This window comes from Lithobates pipiens, unplaced genomic scaffold, assembly GCF_037356315.1.
Source record: "Lithobates pipiens isolate NorthernLeopardFrog02 unplaced genomic scaffold, aLitPip1_a1.2 Scaffold_8, whole genome shotgun sequence".
Classification (NCBI taxonomy): Eukaryota; Metazoa; Chordata; class Amphibia; order Anura; family Ranidae; genus Lithobates; species Lithobates pipiens.
Window position 1 is genome coordinate 78,094,467 of NW_027507903.1, and position 19,611 is coordinate 78,114,077.

At 41.6% G+C, this 19,611-nt stretch overlaps 1 protein-coding gene across 1 annotated transcript in view; it reads left to right on the forward strand.

Annotated features, from left to right (window-relative positions):
• The window catches only part of UNC13C (unc-13 homolog C), an 857,791-nt gene that overhangs the window by 377,122 nt on the left and 461,058 nt on the right, over positions 1-19,611 (forward strand). The window contains exon 13 of the mRNA XM_077472480.1: positions 18,086-18,201. Within this exon, the coding sequence (XP_077328606.1) occupies positions 18,086-18,201 (116 nt within the window). The remainder of the gene's footprint in view (positions 1-18,085; positions 18,202-19,611) is intronic.

Genomic DNA, 19,611 nt, shown 5'->3' on the forward strand with positions numbered 1-19,611 from the left:
ACAAACCATTTACCACTGACAGGGGTGCTTCTAATGGTCAACTTTTATTAAGTTATGTAAAACTTTTATCCCAAAAGGAGAAAAAAAGGAGAAAAAAAACTGTTGTTGTAACTGGGGGTCACTCAATGAGATTGGAGGAAAAGCCATAAAACCTTAAGCTATGTAGGACGGCAGGAATGTGGAACTCTCTTCCACAATCAGGGGTGTCGGCAGGAAGTATTGATAGTTTTAAAAGACTCTTGGACATCCTTCTTAGTAAACACAATAAACAAATATACAGGGATATGAGAAATGATTATCGATATTGACACACATACACCAATTACACAGGTTGGACTGTATGGACTAGTGTCTTTATTCTACCTTACCAACAATGAAACTATGAAACCGCTTAAAAAGTGTTAGCTGAACTTCAGCCTTAATTTGTTAATCAAGTCCATCTAAATCTGCTTGTCCATTTAGCCCTTGTACACACAGTCGGAGATTCCGTCGGATTGTGTCCAATCGGAGCGTTTTGTCGGATATTCCGACTGTGTGTGGTATGCATCGGACTGTTTCCATCGGACCAAATTTTCCAACTTGCCAAAAATATTTTCAGACAAACTGCTTCGATCAGACATACTCCGATCATGTGTAGAGAATTCCGATCATAGTCACATCGTAACGAAATTATATCATCACGTTTTCTGAAAGATCGGATTTTCCGACAACTTTGTCCGACCGTGTGTATGCAACAGTTTCGGACAAGATCCGTCGGACAAAATCCGACGGATTTGGTTGTCGGAATGTCCGACCGTGTGTACAAGGGCTTAGACTGACAAATGCTGCTGCCCAAAGAGGTCTCCATTGTTCCTCTATATGGTGGCATCTGCTACTCTCTAGTAAGTGTGTTATTAGCCAGAATAAAATAATAAATAAAATAAAGGTAAAATATCTTAAAAAAAAGAAAACCAATACAGCCACCACAAGGATTGGGAAGCTGCAATATATTACATTTTTGTCTTTGGGTTTAATACTACTAATTCACAAATTTTATTTGCTCCACTCTGTGCCAAAAAATGATATTAGCCATCCGATGGAGCCTCAGTTATGTATTTAAATATTCCATTAGATAAAAATGTTTATTTCTTTATAGATTTCATTATTATGAATAAGGCTTTTAAAACAACAATACAATTTGTGTAATATATCTAGGTGAAAAAAAGTTTTTTTATAGATTTCATTATTGTGAATAAGGGTTAGAAAACAAAAATAAAATTAGCATAATATAACTTTCTTGATTACCCAGATGACTGGTATACATTATATTTATTAAATGTAATACACCATAAAAATTCTGCAATGTATTCAGAAATTAATGGAAATATTTACTTAAGCATTACATTTAACCACTTTCAGACCGGACCATTTTGCTGGTAAATGACCAGAGGTCTTTTTACACTTTGGCACTGCGCTGCTTTAACTGGTAATTGCGCGGTCATGCAATGTTGTACCCAAACAAAATTTGCGTCCTTTTCTTCCCACAAATAGAGCTTTCTTTTGATGGTATTTGATTGCCTCTGCGATTTTTATTTTTTGCGATATAAACGTAAAAAGACCGCAAATTTTGAAAAAAAATGATATTTTCTACTTTTTGTTATTAGAAAAATCCAATAAACTCAATTTTAGTCATACATTTAGGACAAAATGTATTCAGCCACATGTCTTTGGTAAAAAAAAAGTCAATAATTGTATATTTATTGGTTTGCGCAAAAGTTGTCACATCTACAAACTAAGGTACGTTTTCTGGAATTTACGCAGCTTTTAGTTTACGACTGCCTATCTCATTTCTTGAGGTGCTAAAATGACAGGGCAGTACAAAACCCCCCCAAATGACCCCATTTTGGAAAGTAGACCCCCTAAGGAAATTGATAAGAGGCATGTTGAGCCCATTGAATATTTTATTTTTTTGCCTCAAGCGATTGAATAATGACAAAAAAAAATTTTTTTTTTTTTTTTTACACAAAGTTGTCACTAAATGATATATTGCTCACACATGCTATGGGCGTATGTGAAATGACACCCCAAAATAAATTCTGCTGCTTCTCCTGAGTACGGGGATACCACATATGTGGGACTTTTTGGGAGCCTAGCCGCGTACAGGGCCCCGAAAACCAAGCACCGCCTTCAGGCTTTCTAAGGGCGTCAATTTTTGATTTCACGCCTCACTACCTATTACAGTTTTGAAGGCCATAAAATGCCAAGATGGCACAAAACCCCCACAAATGACCCCATTTTAGAAAGTAGACACCCCAAGCTATTTGCTGAGAGGCATGTTGAGTCCATGGAATATTTTATATTTTGCCACAAGTTGCGGGAAAATTACAAACTTTTTTTTTTTTTTTTTTTTTTTTCACAAAGTTGTCACTAAATGATATATTGCTCATGCATGCCATGGGCATATGTGAAATGACACCCCAAAATAAATTCTGCTGCTTCTCCTGAGTACGGGGATACCACATATGTGGGACTTTTTGGGAGCCTAGCCGCGTACGGGGCCCCGAAAACCAAGCACCGCCTTCAGGCTTTCTAAGGGCGTAATTTTTTGAGTTCACTTCTCACTACCTATTACAGTTTTGAAGGCCATAAAATGCCAAGATGGCACAAAACCCCCACAAATGACCCCATTTTAGAAAGTAGACACCCCAAGCTATTTGCTGAGAGGCATGTTGAGTCCATGGAATATTTTATATTTTGCCACAAGTTGCGGGAAAATTACAAACTTTTTTTTTTTTTCACAAAGTTGTCACTAAATGATATATTGCTCACGCATGCCATGGGCATATGTGAAATGACACCCCAAAATAAATTCTGCTGCTTCTCCTGAGTACGGGGATACCACATATGTGGGACTTTTTGGGAGCCTAGCCGCGTACGGGGCCCCAAAAACCAAGCACCGCCTTCAGGCTTTCTAAGGGCGTTACAGTTTTGAAGGCCATAAAATGCCAAGATGGCACAAACCCCCCCCCCCCCAAATGACCCCATTTTAGAAAGTAGACACCCCTAAATTTAGGGGTACACTAGTGAGACTAGGTAATAAATGGCGGGTGCCCTGAAACTATAAAAAAATAACTAACCAACCAGCGTCACCTGTAACAGTTATATGGTGATCACTGGTGAAAGGGTTAACTAGGGGGCAATCAGGGGGCTTTATGCGGTAGTATATGGGGGTCCCTGGCGCTATAAAAAGCTGCGGCGAACCTAAATACCTACCTGCCTAACTAGCGTCACCTGTGACACTAATACAGCGATCAGAAAAACGATCGCTTATTAGGCTGGGTTCACACTGGAGCGATGCGGGAACGCCACGAATGCGCGGCGGGTTCCCGCATCGCATGCCTCCCGGCGGCAGTTCACACTGCCCTATGCGAACTGCTGGGAGTGTCAGTGAAATGTTAATGACACCCCCAGATCAGTTCGCATATCGCAGTGCGATCTGCAAACTTGGATCGCATGGTGTGAACACCCATGCGATCCGATTCTGCTGCGGACCAAAAAAAGGGTCCCGTGCGAGTTTGCGGCGGGTGCGACACGAATTCAGCCATACTATCTGTATAGCTGAACTCGAATCGCACAGAGATCGGATGTGATTTGCACTGCAGTGCGGTGCGAATCACATCCGTTCTCATAAACCGCTGCAATGTGAACCCAGCCTTAGTGACACTGGCGACGGGGGGTGATCACGGGGTTAAACCTTTATTGGGGGGGTTAGGGGGGTACCTTAGAACTAAAGGGGGCTAACCCTAACTGCCCTAACAGTTATTAGTCACAAATGACACCTGCCGGGTGATCAGGGGGTTAAACCTTTATTAGGTAATAAATGGCGGGTGCCCTGAAACTATAAAAAAATAACTAACCAACCAGCGTCACCTGTAACAGTTATATGGTGATCACTGGTGAAAGGGTTAACTAGGGGGCAATCAGGGGGCTTTATGCGGTAGTATATGGGGGTCCCTAGCGCTATAAAAAGCTGCGGCGAACCTAAATACCTACCTGCCTAACTAGCGTCACCTGTGACACTAATACGGCGATCAGAAAAATGATCGCTTATTAGGCTGGGTTCACACTGGAGCGATGCGGAAACGCCGCGAATCCGCGGCGGGTTCCCGCATCGCATGCCTCCCGGCGGCAGTTCACACTGCCCTATGCGAACTGCTGGGAGTGTCAGTGAAATGTTACTGACACCCCCAGATCAGTTCGCATATCGCAGTGCGATCTGCAAACTCGGATCGCATGGTGTGAACACCCATGCGATCCGATTCTGCTGCGGGCCAAAAAAAGGGTCCCGTGCGAATTTGCGGCGGGTGCGGCGGGTGTGGCGGGTGCGGCGGGTGCGGCGAATGGCTGAACTCGAATCGCACAGAGATCGGATGTGATTTGCACTGCAGTGCGGTGCGAATCACATTCGTTCTCATAAACCGCTGCAATGTGAACCCAGCCTTAGTGACACTGGCGACGGGGGGTGATCACGGGGTTAAACCTTTATTGGGGGGGTTAGGGGGGTACATTAGAACTAAAGGGGGCTAACCCTAACTGCCCTAACAGTTATTACAGTCACAAATGACACCAATGCAAAAAAAAAAAAAAAAAAAATGACATTGGTGTCACTGTGACTGGGGGGCAGGGGTAATTGGGGGGGTGATCGGGGGGTAAAGGGGGGGTGTGAGTGTGCCTGGCATGTTCTACTGTGTGTGGGATGTGTTGGTGCAACTCACTGATCCGCTCTCCTCCGTGTCGGAACGAAAAATACCGACACGGAGGAGAGAATACATCACTTCCTCTCCTGTGTTTACATTACAGGAGAGGAAGTGATGTCACCGGGGATTTCCATTCGTCGGGAGCGATCGCGAGGGGGTGGCCATGAATGAATGGCCGTCCCCTCGTCCGGGATCGCTCCCGAACGAAAACCGACCGCCGCAGGCACCGGGCGGGGGCCCGATCGGGCCCCCGACCCGCGGGAGGCAAAGGACGTACATATATGTGCTTATGCCTGCCCGTGCCATTCTGATGACGTACATCGGCGTGAGGCGGTCGGCAAGTGGTTAAAGAACATTGCTTGCTGTACTCTCTAAACAGTTGTGAAGAATTATAATTGTGTTAAAAAATTAAGATTATTAATTTCTAAAATAGCTTGTTTTATTTAATTACTATAAAATTCCTTTAAGACACTAAGAAGTGCTGGATATTTCAGACTTGCGCTTACAACCAGTGTACCCATATACAGGTAATTATAAATATGGGTAATTTATTGAATTGTAGCATTTATTTAGCATGATGATTTATTATAGAGTGCAGATGTAAGGATGGAGTGTGCAGAACACAGATATGGAGAGGGAGGGAGGTGAATACAAGCGCACACATATAAGTGACAACAACAAAGATGTGTGTGGGGGGGGGGGGGGGGGGTGGCTAAAAATACATAGGAGTGAAGAAAACAGAGATTTGGGGAATAACCGCACACAACAGAGATGTGGGGAGGGAGTAAGTCAAACACAGTTGAGGGTTGTGATTGAGGAGAACATTGGCGTAAAGAGGAAGTGAGAAGAACATGGATGTGGGGAGTGAGTGGGGAAATAGCATGGGGAGGGAATGAGGAGAACACAGGTAAGGGGTAGGAGTGAGGGAAAAGTGGGTGTAACAAAAAGAGGAAAAGAGGAGAACAAAGATGTGGGAAGTGACTGATGAGAACATAGGTAGGGGTTGAAAGTGCAGAGAACACAGGTGTGGGGGTTGTGAGTGAGGAGAACAAGAACACAGGTTTTGGGTTACGAAAAAAGAAGATACAGGTTTTGGATTGTAAGTGAGGAGATCACAGGTGTTGGGCTGGGAGTCAGAAGAACACAGGTTTTTTTTTTTTTTGGTTTCAGGGAGTCAGGAAAACTCGGGTGTTGGGCTAGGCGTGAGGAGAACAAAGATGTGAGGGTTGGGAGGAAGGAGAAGATAGGTAGAGATTGGAAGGGAGGAGAACACAGGCGTTGGGTTAAGAGTGAGCAGGATACCAGTTTTGGGTTGGGAATGAGGAGGACATAGGTGTTGGGTGAAAAATAAGAATAAGAATAAGAATTTTGGACTGGGAGGGAGGAGAACACAGGTGATGGTTTAGGAGTGAGAAGAATACTGGTTTGGGGTTAGGAATGAGGAGGACACAGGTGTTGGGGGACAAATGAGTAGAATACAGGTTTTGGTTGGGAGTGAGGAGAACACGTGTTGGGTTAAGAGCGAGGAGAACACAGGTTTTGGGTTGAGAAAAAGGAGATTGCAGCCATTGGCTTAGGAGTGAGAATAACACAGTATTGAGTTTGGGAGTAAGGACAACACAGGTGTGAAAAGAAAGTCATGATAACACGTGAGGGAGCGGGAGTGAGGAGGACACAGGTGTTGGGTGAGAAATTAGGAGAATACAGGTTTTGGGTTGGGAGTGAGGAGAACACAGGTGTTGGGTTAGGAGTGATAAGAACACAGTGTTGAGTTTGGGAGTAAGGAGAACATAGATGTGAGAAGGAAGTCATGATAACACATGCATGGAAGAGGGAGTGAGAACACAGGTGTGGGAAGGTAGGAAGATACAGTAGGTGCCGCCGATATTGTGTTTCCAGCACGATATTGACGCACTGGTTCCCGGCGACAGGCTTCTCTAACCAGTGCGATCCCGTTGCGCTGGCTCTCGCGCTGGCTGCAATAGGAAAATGTAATTTTCCTATAGGAGCGAGAGAGCGGCGATAATGTCGCCTCACTCATGAAGCCTGCATGCCTTCTCGGGGGCATACCAGGCCCTTAGGTCCGGTAGGGATTTTAAGGGGAATCCCCTACGCCGAAAAAAACGGCGTGGGGTGCCCCCAAAATCCATACCAGACCCCTATCTGAGCACGCAGCCCGGCCGGTCAGGAAAGGGGGTGGGGACGAGCAAAAAAAAAAAACAGGTAACACAGGTATGGATAGGCATACAGATGTGTGAGGGAACTATTAGTGTGCGGAACACAGATGTGGAAAGGGAGTGCACAGGCACTGAGTGGGAGTGAGTGGAAACACAGGAGTGAGGAGAGAATGAGGGGAACACCAGTATTCAGTAGATACGAGGGAAAGTTATAGCGTCTACAAAATAGGGATAGATTTATGGCATTTTTATTAGAGGAATGAGGGAGACAGACATACTGTAGTGTACATAGTATATAGGGGTATATTGTAGACGGAGGTACTGAAATATTTTATAGTGGGAGAGTACAGATGAATGGATCGAGGACAGGGGGATGCTGGTTTGTGGAGAAAGGGAGGGAATATGCTTGTGTTTCTGTGTGGGTAAAAATATGTGGAAGGCTTGGGTAGAAGTGAAAGCAGGATTAGACAGTGGAGGTATACAGTAACATGGAGAGACGGGGGGGGGGGGGTAAACGTTAATTATGTTTGTAAGAGCGAACACAGTCATGGGAAAGAGAGGTAAATAAGAGGAATATGAAGGGAGAGTAACGATTAGTGTGAGTATTGAGAACAAGTAGTATATCAGTAGATAATAAAAGTTACAAATGAAAACAGAGCAAATACAATTAGAAAAAACTAATTTCATTAAACCAAGAAAATGATTTTCTTTGTCAAAATAAATTAATTGAAATCTAAAAGTAAGTCCTAAAAGTTTCAATTTCATGCACTCCAGTAGCAGTTGCATGTCGTGTCTCAGGGTCAATCTTCTGATAGGGACAATAGCAGACCATGCCTGCCCAACGAGCATAGGCATCGTTAATTGGGGGTCAATTCACAGATGTACATGTTAAAATGTATGGCAATGCACCTGCTCTATGTGCAGTGCCATTCCTAGTGAATGGCAATCCAACACACTGTACCATTGGGTGCAATGCATGATGCGCCATAGCACACAATAACGCAGATAGCATATGTTGTGATGTGCTGCACTTTTAACCACTAGAGATCCGTGCTATAGCCAAATGACGGCTACAGCGCGGACCTCCGTTTCCGGGACTACGTCTATTGACGTTGTCCCGCGCACGAGCGGCCTGCGCGCCCCCTGAGGGGTGCGCGCGGTGCGCTCTGTGATCGGCGAGTCTATGAGACTTGCCTGATCACGGATTCGAGCAAGGGGTCGATCCCGACCCACTACCACGCGATCAGCTGTCAGCCAATGATGGAGCCGGTAATTGGGTATTTTTCCTCCTCACGCTGACAGCGCAAGGAGAAAAAAAAAGTCCCGATCACGGCCAGCCCTGCCAGTGCCCACCTGCCCCCTGTCAGTGCCACCTCATGAATAAATAAGTGCCCCCCGTCAGTGCCACCCATCAGTGCCCATAGTGCCACCCAGCAGTGCCCATAGTGCCACCCATCAGTGCCCACAGTGCCACCCATCAGTGCCCACAATCTGCCTCAACAACGGTGCTGCACCCCAGTGCCACATATCCGTGCCCATCAGTGTCATCTACCAGTGCCCATCAGGGACCATCAGTGACGCCCATCAGTGCCCAGCCTATCAGTGCCCATCAGTCCCATCTATCAGTGGTACCTATCAGTGCCCCTTAGTGCCACCCATCCGTGTCATCTTATCTGTGCCTATCTTTGCTCATCAGTGCCACCTTATCTGTGCCCATCAGTACTGCCTTATCTGTGCCTATCGGTGCCACCTTATCTGTGCCTATTAGTGCCGCCTTAACTATGCCTATCAGTGCCCACCAGTGCAGCCTATCAGTGCCCACCAGTGCAGCCTATCAGTGCCCACCAGTGCAGCCTATCAGTGCCACCTCATCAGCGCACTTCAATGAAGGAGAAAAATGACCTGTTTGCAAAATTTTATAACAAACTATTAAACATGATTAAACAAAAAATAAAACTCCCAACTGTAATTAAATACCACCAAAAGAAAGCTCTATTTGTGGGAAAAAAAATGATAAAAATTTCATTTGGGTACAGTGTTGTATGCCCGCGCAATTGTCATTCAAATTGCATCAGCGCTAAAAGCTGAAAATTGGTCTGGGCAGGAGGGGGGTTTAAGTGCCCAGTAAGCAAGTGGTTAAAAAAGGATCATGTGTGTTTTTGATCCATTATGAAGCATTGGAAACCCATTCATTATTAATTCATTGAGTGGTCTACCCAGCACATGATAAATGCACTGCAACAAATCAAGTCAACAATTCATTCTTTATGGCCTCCACCAGGGGCATGTATGACAGGGAGACAATGCAAGAGAGCATTTATATAGGTACATAGTTAGTCGGCTGAAAAAAGATACAAGTCTATCTAGTTCAACTAATAGAAAAAAAACAAAAAACTGAATAAATACATAGAAATAGAAAACACCCATATACCCACAGTTCATTCAGAAGAAGGTAAAAACCCTTATGAAACATGGTCCACTTTGCTCTAATGAGGATCAAAAAAAAATCCTTCCTAATACGCAGGATGCAATCAGACATTCTCAGGATTATTAATCCTTGGTGTTATTTCCTATTAATGTTAATGTCCAGTTATGTTTTTTTCATTTAGGAATGCACCCAGCCCTTTTTTAAAACATCCTACTAAGTTGACCAGAACTAGTTTTTGATGAAGCCTATTTCACATTTTGCAGCTCTAACTGTGAAGAAGTCTTTCCGTATGTGAAGGTTAAATCTTGATTTCTTCAGATGTAAAGAGTGCCACAATAACTGTACACCAAGTTGACTATATGGACCACTTATGTATTTATATATGGTGATCATATCCCCCCACCCCCCCCCCCCGAATGGCTCTTCTTAAAGCGTTCGTTAACCCCAAAAAAATATTTATATGCCGCTTCTATTCCTTTAACATGAAAGCTGCAGCTTGGTGCTCTTGCTTTTTGCCTTGCTTTTCTATATCCCTTATAATACCTGTTTGATCCTGCCAGCTTCTGTCTTCCCCCCTGAGAACAGACCACAATTATCATGGCTGCTGACATTGTGGTTTAAATACATGTCTGCGTCATCCGTAGGTCTCCTCTCCCCCCTCCCCTCTCCCACCCCCCCCCCCCCCCTCTCACCTTTCCTATCCCCTCTCCTCTCATACACACTGCATTGATGACCAAAGGGAGGAAGATAAGAGTTTCCTCTTCTGACATATCTTGCATATGTCAGAAGGAATCTGTGTCCCTCCTACTCAGCTCCCTCGGCTCAGATATGGAGATGAAATAGGACAATTGACAGAGATAAAAATGCTAATAAAAGGCATTTACACAAAAAAAAGAAGAAGAAGATGCTGCAAAGCTTAGGGAACCATGTACTGTGTGCCTGATTAATTGGGGGCAATTGGGTTAACAACCACTTTAAGAGAAAATTCAGTTTGGTTAACCACAACCACTTCAGCCCCGGAAGATTTGGCTGCTAAATGAGCAGGCCATTTTTTGAGATACAGCACTGAGTTGCTTTAACTGGCAAATGTGCAGACATGCACCGCTGTAGCCAAACAAAATTGACGTCCCTTTTTTCCCATAAATAGAGCTTTCTTTTAGTTGTAATTGATCGACTTTGTGGTTTTTATTTTGTACGCTATGAACAAAAGTAGAACGACAATTTTGAAAAAAAACAGTATTTTTTACTTTTTGCTGTAATAAATATCCCACTTTTTTATTAGAGGGTATTGCGCATGCGCCAATGATGTGAATGGCTACAGCTTCTGTAATGATTTTTTAACCACTTGCCTTCCTCGCAATAGCCGAATGATGGCCACTGCATGGACCTGAATTTCCGGGAGGCTGCCATATGAGGGCTGTGCACGCCCTGCAGAGAGCGCATGGCACGCGCTGTAATCACTGGGTCACTGAGACTCGGGTGATCACAGATCCAAGTAAGGGGCCAGTCCCGGGCCCTTACCACGTGATCAGCCATCAGCTAATGACAGCTGATCACATTATGTAAACAAAAGCTTGGTAATCGTTTTTTTTCTCCTCACGCTGAGGAGAAAGAAAGCCAATCACCGGCTTATCTGCAAGTGTCATCGGTCCCGAAGAGGCAATTATGCCTCATCTGTGCCCACCAGTACCCCTGCCAGTGTCACCTGCCATTGCCACCTATCAATGCCCATGGGTGACACCTATCAATGCCCACAAGTGCCACCTATCAATGCCCACCAGTGGTGCCAATCAGTGCCACCTAGAAGTGCTGCCTATCAGTGTAACCGATCAGTGCCCATCACTGCCACCCATCAGTGAGTATCACTGCCACCTATTGGTGCCCATCACTGCTGCCTCATCAGCGTACATCAATGGAGAAAGGAGAAAAATTACCTGTTTGCAAAATTTTATAACAAAATATATATAAAATGTAATATGATCTTTTTGAACAAAAAATAAAAACCGCAGAGGTAATCAAATACCAGCAAAAGAAATCTCTATTTGTGCAGGAAAAAAATAAATTTAGGTAAAGTGTAGCATGACCGCGCAATTGTCATTCAAAATGCATCAGCGCTTAAAGATGAAAATTTGTCTGGACAGGAGGGGGGTTTAAGTGCCCAGTAAGCAAGTGGTTAAACAGCATCAGTTTAGAAGATATTCACAGTATCTACAGATAAGCCAGATCATAAGCTTGCCTGTAGAAACTAGTTTATTTATCGTAACAAATCTTGAACGTCCTACTAGATAGAAAATAAGCACATAAGTGGCAAAGATTCATATAGATTTATGAGTGTTCAATAAAGCAGTATTATAGAAATAAAAGATAATGTGACACAGGGGGAAAAAACCTCAAGGTAGTATATCAGGAGTTATTATTTTCACGTGAATATATGTCATCTGTGCTCCAAGGATTTAAGAGTAAAATATAGGGGGACGTAGAAAGAGAGAGGATTTCCATTATTTTAAATTAGAAATCAACCTTTGTGACCATGCAGAGCCTGTAGCCCCCACCCCCAGGTATGTGTCACTGTCAGTTCCTAATATTTGTATTTAGCATGGCTCTGCATGGCTTCATCTGCACAAGTGTGTCCTTCGTTCACAGTAATCTGTGAATAAAACATCTACAAGTTCCATGACACTCATTATTCTAACTGGAGCACACGTGTGGTCACATGATCCTTTTTCAGCTCTGTAATTGAAGATCCTGCAGCTGGAAGATTAGTATACAAGGAGCCAAAACATTGCACCTATGATCTACTACAAATAAATAATAAATTCATTTTTTAATCAATTAATATGGATGCATTTATCATTTGTTAACAAAAGGAGTACGGTACTTAAAGCAGAGTTTCACCCATTTAAAAGTCAGAAGCTACAAAAAGTGTAGCTGCTGACTTTTAATAATCAGACACTTACCTGTCCCGCGGTTCAACGATGCAGGTAAACAAAGCCCCACTCCTCTCTCCCTCCTCTCTGCGACACTGGCAATATAACTGCACATGCACTGTGATTGGCCGGGCAAGCTTCTGGGACCTGTGGCGTGTCCCAGAAGATTACAGGGGTCAAGGAGGAGAGGTGAACATCCTTTCTGGGGGGGCTGCAGAGCCCTGGGAGGAAGTGGGAGCTGGATGCCTCTAAAAAAGAGGGTATTTGCTCCACCCCAAAAAAAATGACATGCCAAATGTGGCATGTCAAGGGGTCACCATCACTTAACCAGTTCCCGACCGGTGCACGCCGATGTACGTCGGCAGAATGGCATGGCTGGGCAAATGGGCGTATCTGTACGTCCCTTTAAATTTGCCGCCATGCCGTCACATCCAAACCGCCGGTCAGGACCTCCATGAGTCGGGTCGTGAGTCCCGCGGACTCGATCGCCGCAGGGATACCCACGATCACCTCACGGAGAGGAAGAACGGGGAGATGCTGATTTAAACAAGTGTCTCCCCGTTCTGCCTAGTGACAGTGTCACTGAGCTCTACTCCCTGTGATCGGAGAAGAGATCAGTGACGTGTCACACATAGCAACGCCCCCCACAGTTAGAAACACTCCACAGGACACACTTAACCCTTACCCTGCCCCCTAGTGGTTAACCCCTTTACTTCCAGTGTCATTTACACAGGAATCAGTGCATTTGTATAGCACTGATTGCTGTATAAATGACAATGGTCCCAAAAATGTGTCAAACATGTCGATGTGTCCACCATAATGATCACCGCCATTACTAGTGAAAAAATATATATTTTCGAAAATGCCACAAAATGATCCCCTATTTTGTAAACGCTGTAACTTTTGCGCAAACCAATCAATAATCACTTATTGCAATTTTTTTTACCAAAAATATGTAGAAGAATACGTATTGGCCTAAACTGAGGGGAAAAAAATTTATTTTATTTATTTTTGGGGGATATTTATTATAGCAAAATGTAAAAAAAAAATAACTTTTTTCAAAATTGTCGTTCTTTTTTTTGTTTATAGCGCAAAAAAAATAAAAACCGAAGGGGTGATCAAATACCAGCAAAAGAAAGCTCTATTTGTGGGAAAAAAGGATATCAATTTTCTATGGGAGCCATGTTGCACAACTGCGTAATTGTCAGTTAAAGTGACGCAGTGCCTTATCGCAAAAAGTGCTCTGGTATGGAAGGGGGTAAAATCTTCTGGGGCTGAAGCGGTTAAAGTGGAAGTTCCATTTTTGGGTGGAACTCCACTTTAAGCTGGCCATAGAGGATTTTTTTTTCTTTTAATCAGCCAGATCAAAAAGAAAAAAACTAAACGGATTCTTCCATCCACACAAATGAATTGAGGTGGATGGGGAATCCACCCCACTGCACTTTTCAATTCTGACAGTGGGACTCCTCTGCTGTCATAATACACTGATCAATGCTGAAGAGCTGATTGAACAATACTTTTCCAACTTCCCCTTTCAAGAGAAGCTGATCATTAAATCAACTTCTCTCTGGCAGGAGATAGCCATAGATGGATCAAAATTCGACCCAGCCATGGCCAGCTTTATCCTTTTATTATTTTTAAATTCTGAATATTCAAATTGCATATTAAAGATTAGATCTACTGTACTTTGAGCATTTGAAAACTTTTGTTGCTTTTATCTTGTGCTTTTTACACCATCATTTTTATTTTTGTGAAATGATGATTATAGTAAATGGGAGAAGAGTGGGCAATTTGTAAAGCTACAGAGGTGTAAAATTATAGGAGTCAAGTGCTATATAACGTGCCAGGTACACCCACTTGACAGTGAACAGTGGGCTGTGATAAGTCAGACTTCACTTACAATTAAAGCTTTGCATGTGTTGGTGGTAAAGCAGATTTATAACTCAATCTAAAGTTTTCGATTTCTTTTAGCTGGTATTCCATGTTTAGGTTAATTTGTCATATTACAGTTGATAACGAGAACCATTTTTGTTAAAATTCTGCAGTAATACATAGACCAAGTTTACTCTGTACTTTTATTGTAGGTGTAGTGCTTAATTTATTTCTTTCACATAGTCACCTCTAAAAATATTGTAATACAATATTATGCAAAACTTTAGAGATGTCTCATTTCTCATCTGCATATTTTAATTTTCACCTTCTCTGTATCTGACCTGTCACTTATTCAGAGTTAATTGCTTGCTAACCATCATACACCAAATCTGACATCTCATGTTTGCAGAACGTTACCTGCCTGCTCAGACTTTGAACATTGTGTGATTTGAGACAAAGCTGCTTCATTTACATAAACTTATGCTTCAGGAGACAAATGTATTTCAAGTCTGTGACTGATTTGAAGTTGACACTACTCGCCCACGAGTTTCATTATTTACAGGTTTTCACTAATCTTGTAAAGTTGACACTAAACTGTATGGACAGGATCAGTCCTGTTTTAATTTTGATACATTGTGTTTACTTGTATTTGGATTTAATTTTAATTAAAATTAGTTGACACAGAAATTATAATATTTAATTAAATATTTGGAGCAGAGTTGAACGTTTTAATGAGTAGCATATAGGAAACTTTTAATGAGAATACAGACTGCCTTTGCTCACCTCCCCTGAAAATCTTTTGGATAGTCATTTGATGGCTTGAATACTTACTAAAAAAAAAATATATACAGATTATGACTTCTGACTTTACATTGGCTTGATCTGCAGGTTTGTCTAAAGGCATTGCCTCAAAGTATCTAAGCCAGGAATCTAACATTTGCAAGAGGAAGGTAGCAATGGCAGCCTCCTTATTTTTCTCAGTATAGGATTCTTTAATTTGAGAGCTAGTGTTAAATCCCAAGGCAAATTAAAAATGTCCCCTTGCAGTAGGGCTGTGCCCATACTACAAGGGTTAAGTACTCATTTATCTTTAGGGAAACAATAAAATGAAATATGTTTACCTTATCCTCCTTTACTCCCTGTAGCTAGACTAGTCCCAGCAGCTTTTGTACCCCTGCCCTGGTGTCATTAAGACCAGAGCAGCATCCATAGCCCAGCACTGGAAGTAAATGAGGAAGAAGCAAAAGCGCCACTCTAAGTGTAGTACATCAGAAAATGTAATGCACATATAATATCTGGTACTTACAAGGGTAAACATCAACAGGCATTGTGCACAATAAGTGCAAGAGCGTACATGGGACTGGTCATCAAGAAGGCTGTGGTGGTGTAGCACTCGGGTGGACCACACCAGTGGGTGTCAATGCTTCTTGGAGTCCTGGAACACACAGGTTCCATATCGTGTCCCAGAAGTGATGCCCTCTTCGGCACCCTGTGTGTTTCAGGACTCCAGGAAGTGTCGGCACCCACCAGCACGGTCCTCCCGAGTGCTACACCACCACAGCCTTCTTGATGACCAGTCCCATGGATGCTCCTGTACTTGCTTCACACTGAGCTGCCTTCAAGGTGTTATGTGTATGGACACTATGGACTTATCATAAATGTTTCCCTTTTATTTTTAATGCCCCGTATGTTTTTATTACCCCATCCTATTGCTGATTTCCAATATGTTTTTATTGACCCTGTGGGCCGGTACCAGGCTTGTTGTGTAAGCGCCAATTTGTCCATATGTACAGCACTGGATGTAAGGATGCCAAGGATCACCATCAGATCCTGGGGGGGGGGGGGGGTGAAGGATCAGGCACATACAACTATTTTCCTCTCCCCTGGACAAAACAAGCTATTAACCTTTGGAGTGCAGGCACAATTTATTTCTTCTGGGCTTTAAAGACCAACTCCAGCTTCCCTAAAATCCTTCCAGTCCTCTTCTGTGGCCCCCTAATATTTCATAAATGAATCCATACCTTACTTTTGAGTATCTTCCAAGCAGTGACATGGCAAGTACCGTCATTCTTCTTCCGCTCTAATGTTGAGCTGTGGGGCTTGGTTAAAAGTGGTATGGCTCCCTCACGTGTCACAATATTATGCCATGTAAGGGCCATTTTATGCACCAGTACACTATAAGCCCAGGCTGTATGATTATGCTCAGCCCTGAGAGTGTATCAATAACAAACTGAGCTCCCAGGAAGGGCTCAGAAGACACTGGTCATCATTCAGTCCAGAAACAGGGTTGTGAACACTGGCAGAAGAGGATGGAAAGAGCAGTACTAAAGGTGTATGAAAGCAGTGCATTTTAACCAGTAAATTTATACTCAGGGCTGGAAAAAAATTACAATATATAGAAAAACATAAAGGTAGAGTTGGGCTTTAGGTAATGAGTTAATCAGTTTTAATGTTCTTATGATTGGATCCCTACCATCCTAATTGTATCTATAGTTGGGTGAACTTTATACCATTCCAGGTGATTTCACTGTTATTATTCTACAGGGAGGAACCCTTTAAAAAACTGTGATTTAAAAGAGATCTAATGTGTGAGATATGTGTGTGAAATATAAAATGGGCAGGTGTAAGTATGGGAGGTGAAGACAGTGCAAATGCTCCTGGGAAAATTAGATTGGGTGGATAGTAGGGTAGTAACACTAAAGGCCTCTCAATATATTTATAGGATAAATTAGCGTTTCTCCCCACCATTATTTTTTTATTTACATAATTCTTCTAAGCAATTTATAGGATTTTAAAGGTTTACTGTAATGGAATAATATTCTAATTGGGTATAGGTTACTACAGTTTGCATATATTCTCTGCACTGTTCAACTGTTATTTCTAAGATATTAGTACAGCATGTTATATATTTTTTTTAGAAATCTTCAAACTTTATAATGTATATATTATTAATTGTTTGCTTTTACATGTGGTATTGAGATAAGGCTCAACATTTCTAAAACAGAAGGCCATTGGTCACTGTAGCTGTAGGCAAATGGTATGAAAAGGTCACTGAAAAAGTTAATCAACTCAATACATTACATTTGATATTTAAAAGAGCCCAGTAAAAATAAAAAAAATGCTTTACGGTAATTGCCTTTCCTATGTGTTTTATATTGCTTTTATTTTTACCAGAACTCATACAGAGTAAACATACATTTATAAATTGCATTCAATGGTTTTGTGATATTCGTTCACTGTTTACCACCAGTTATAGGTAAATGAGTATGTAAATCTTTGATAGATTTTAAAGAAATCCTTTAGTACTTTCACAGTTGATGGGAATAGGCCGAATATTTATAAAGTAGTGATCAGTCTGGCTGCCATTACCATATATTAAATGTGAAATGGCAGTCAGATTGTTTGCGCTATAAAATGCATTCACTGCCTACAGGTACAGGTCTCTAACCCTGCACTTTTGCAATTCTGTTCTTCATTAAGAAATTCTTGTTTTTTCCTTTGCCTGTGTATATAAGTACATACAGTAAATAGTATGTGAGTGTGTATTTACATGCAGTATATATAAATATGTATATATATAAATATATATATATATATGTATATATATATATATATATATATATATATATATATATATATATATATATATATATATATATATATATATATATATATATATATATATATATATATATATATATATATATATATATATATATATATATATATATTGCACCTAGAAGGTTTACCTGGTTAATGAATGTCAGATTGACTGCTTCATAAATACGCCTCATAAAGTATTGATCCTCTTGGATGTTTCTGTTTTTGTAGAACATTGAATCATGGTGGACTGAATTTTAGAAAACCCTGAATATCTGTAAAAATTGCTGCTGATAGGCTTAAAAAATAATTATTTCTTACCATTTTTTTAATTTAATTTTTTAGAGAAAAGAACTGATAAATCTGCAGTGTCAGGTGCAATTCGACTGAAGATCCACGTTGAAATCAAGGGAGAAGAGAATGTGCCTCCATACCATATACAGTACACGTGTTTGCACGAGGTAAGTTTCGGACCCTCCTTGGCATCTCTGGTAGGTACCAGATGTGCTGATGTAAAAGAGAACAGGTGGATTGATGTGAGCAGCTAATCCTCAATCAGTGCTTTATTTAAATATTTGAAGTAGATGACCAGTATAGTACTGGGACAGATGAGCAATCTATTTTATATAGATCTATCCTGCATCTGATTCCCACAGGGCATGTTGGGAATATAATAAAAAAATTGAACGCCATGATTTAGACAAAATTTACTGCCAGGGTTAAATGGCCATTTAGTCTAGAGATGCAGATATTAGGTGTAATACTTGCCCTATTCCTGACTCCAGCAGTTTTCTCTCTAAGGTGCTTTAATCCTTGGTCACATGCTTGCCTCTTTCACATACAATATGGGGTTGATTTAATATAGGAGAGTGCAAAATCTGGTGCTAAGAGACAAATAAGCTTTATTTTATTTTTTTTGTGTGAAAGCTTAAAGTAATTCTAAAGGCACGAGTTTTTTTTTATCTCAATGCATTTAAACAGAGAAAAAAAAATGAATTTAATTTCACTTTAAAGTAGAACTATAGGCATTTTTTTTTTTACTTAGTAGAGTAAGAAAGGGTCATAAGCCATGTAATTTTATTTTTTGTCATTTGTAGCCTATTAGGGAGATTCCCCTTCACTTCATGTCCCATAGCCAAAACAGGAAGAGAGAGAAAATCCCTACAAATTAAGAAAATTCCTTGGTGACCCCAGGTCACCAGATCTAGTGTCCTAATTGAAAGGTTTTCCCTCTCTTACTTTTCTGGGGACAACCCAACATTTTGGATTTTCTTTTACTTTCACTTTCAATGAAAATGGTAAACAGGAGAAATTGAGAGGGTGAATCTTCCTAATGGGGGCACAGCAAAAGATAAAAACTGACAGGGGTTCGAATCCCTCTCCACTCTATCCAAAACTAAAATAAATTGCCTTTAGTTATACCTTAATTGAACAAGCTGAAGTTAGAAGCTGAGTGGCTACTATTCACAGCTGCACCAGATTTTGCACTCTTCAATTTTAATAAATCAACCCTTATGTGATGATGCCAAGGGACTGCAAGTAGTCCGAGGCTTTGGATAGAAGAGTAAAGGTATAAATACAATAAACAATACAACCTATCCCTACACCTCTTGGCTAAGGCTGAGATTCAATCCATGGATGGGCAGGCTGAATGTACCAAGTTGATCAACTTGGGTACAACCAGTATGCTGGGTTTTACCTGCGACTATCACTAGCGGCTGTTGTAGCCACTAGCAATAGTTACTGTCTTCTCCCTGGTGGAACGGCTTCCTCGACCTTCCGCTGGGAGAATTTGCAGGAAAGAAATTTGCTCCATGCACTATATGGCTGACCTAAATGAGCATTTATCCTCAACACGCCATGAATATAAG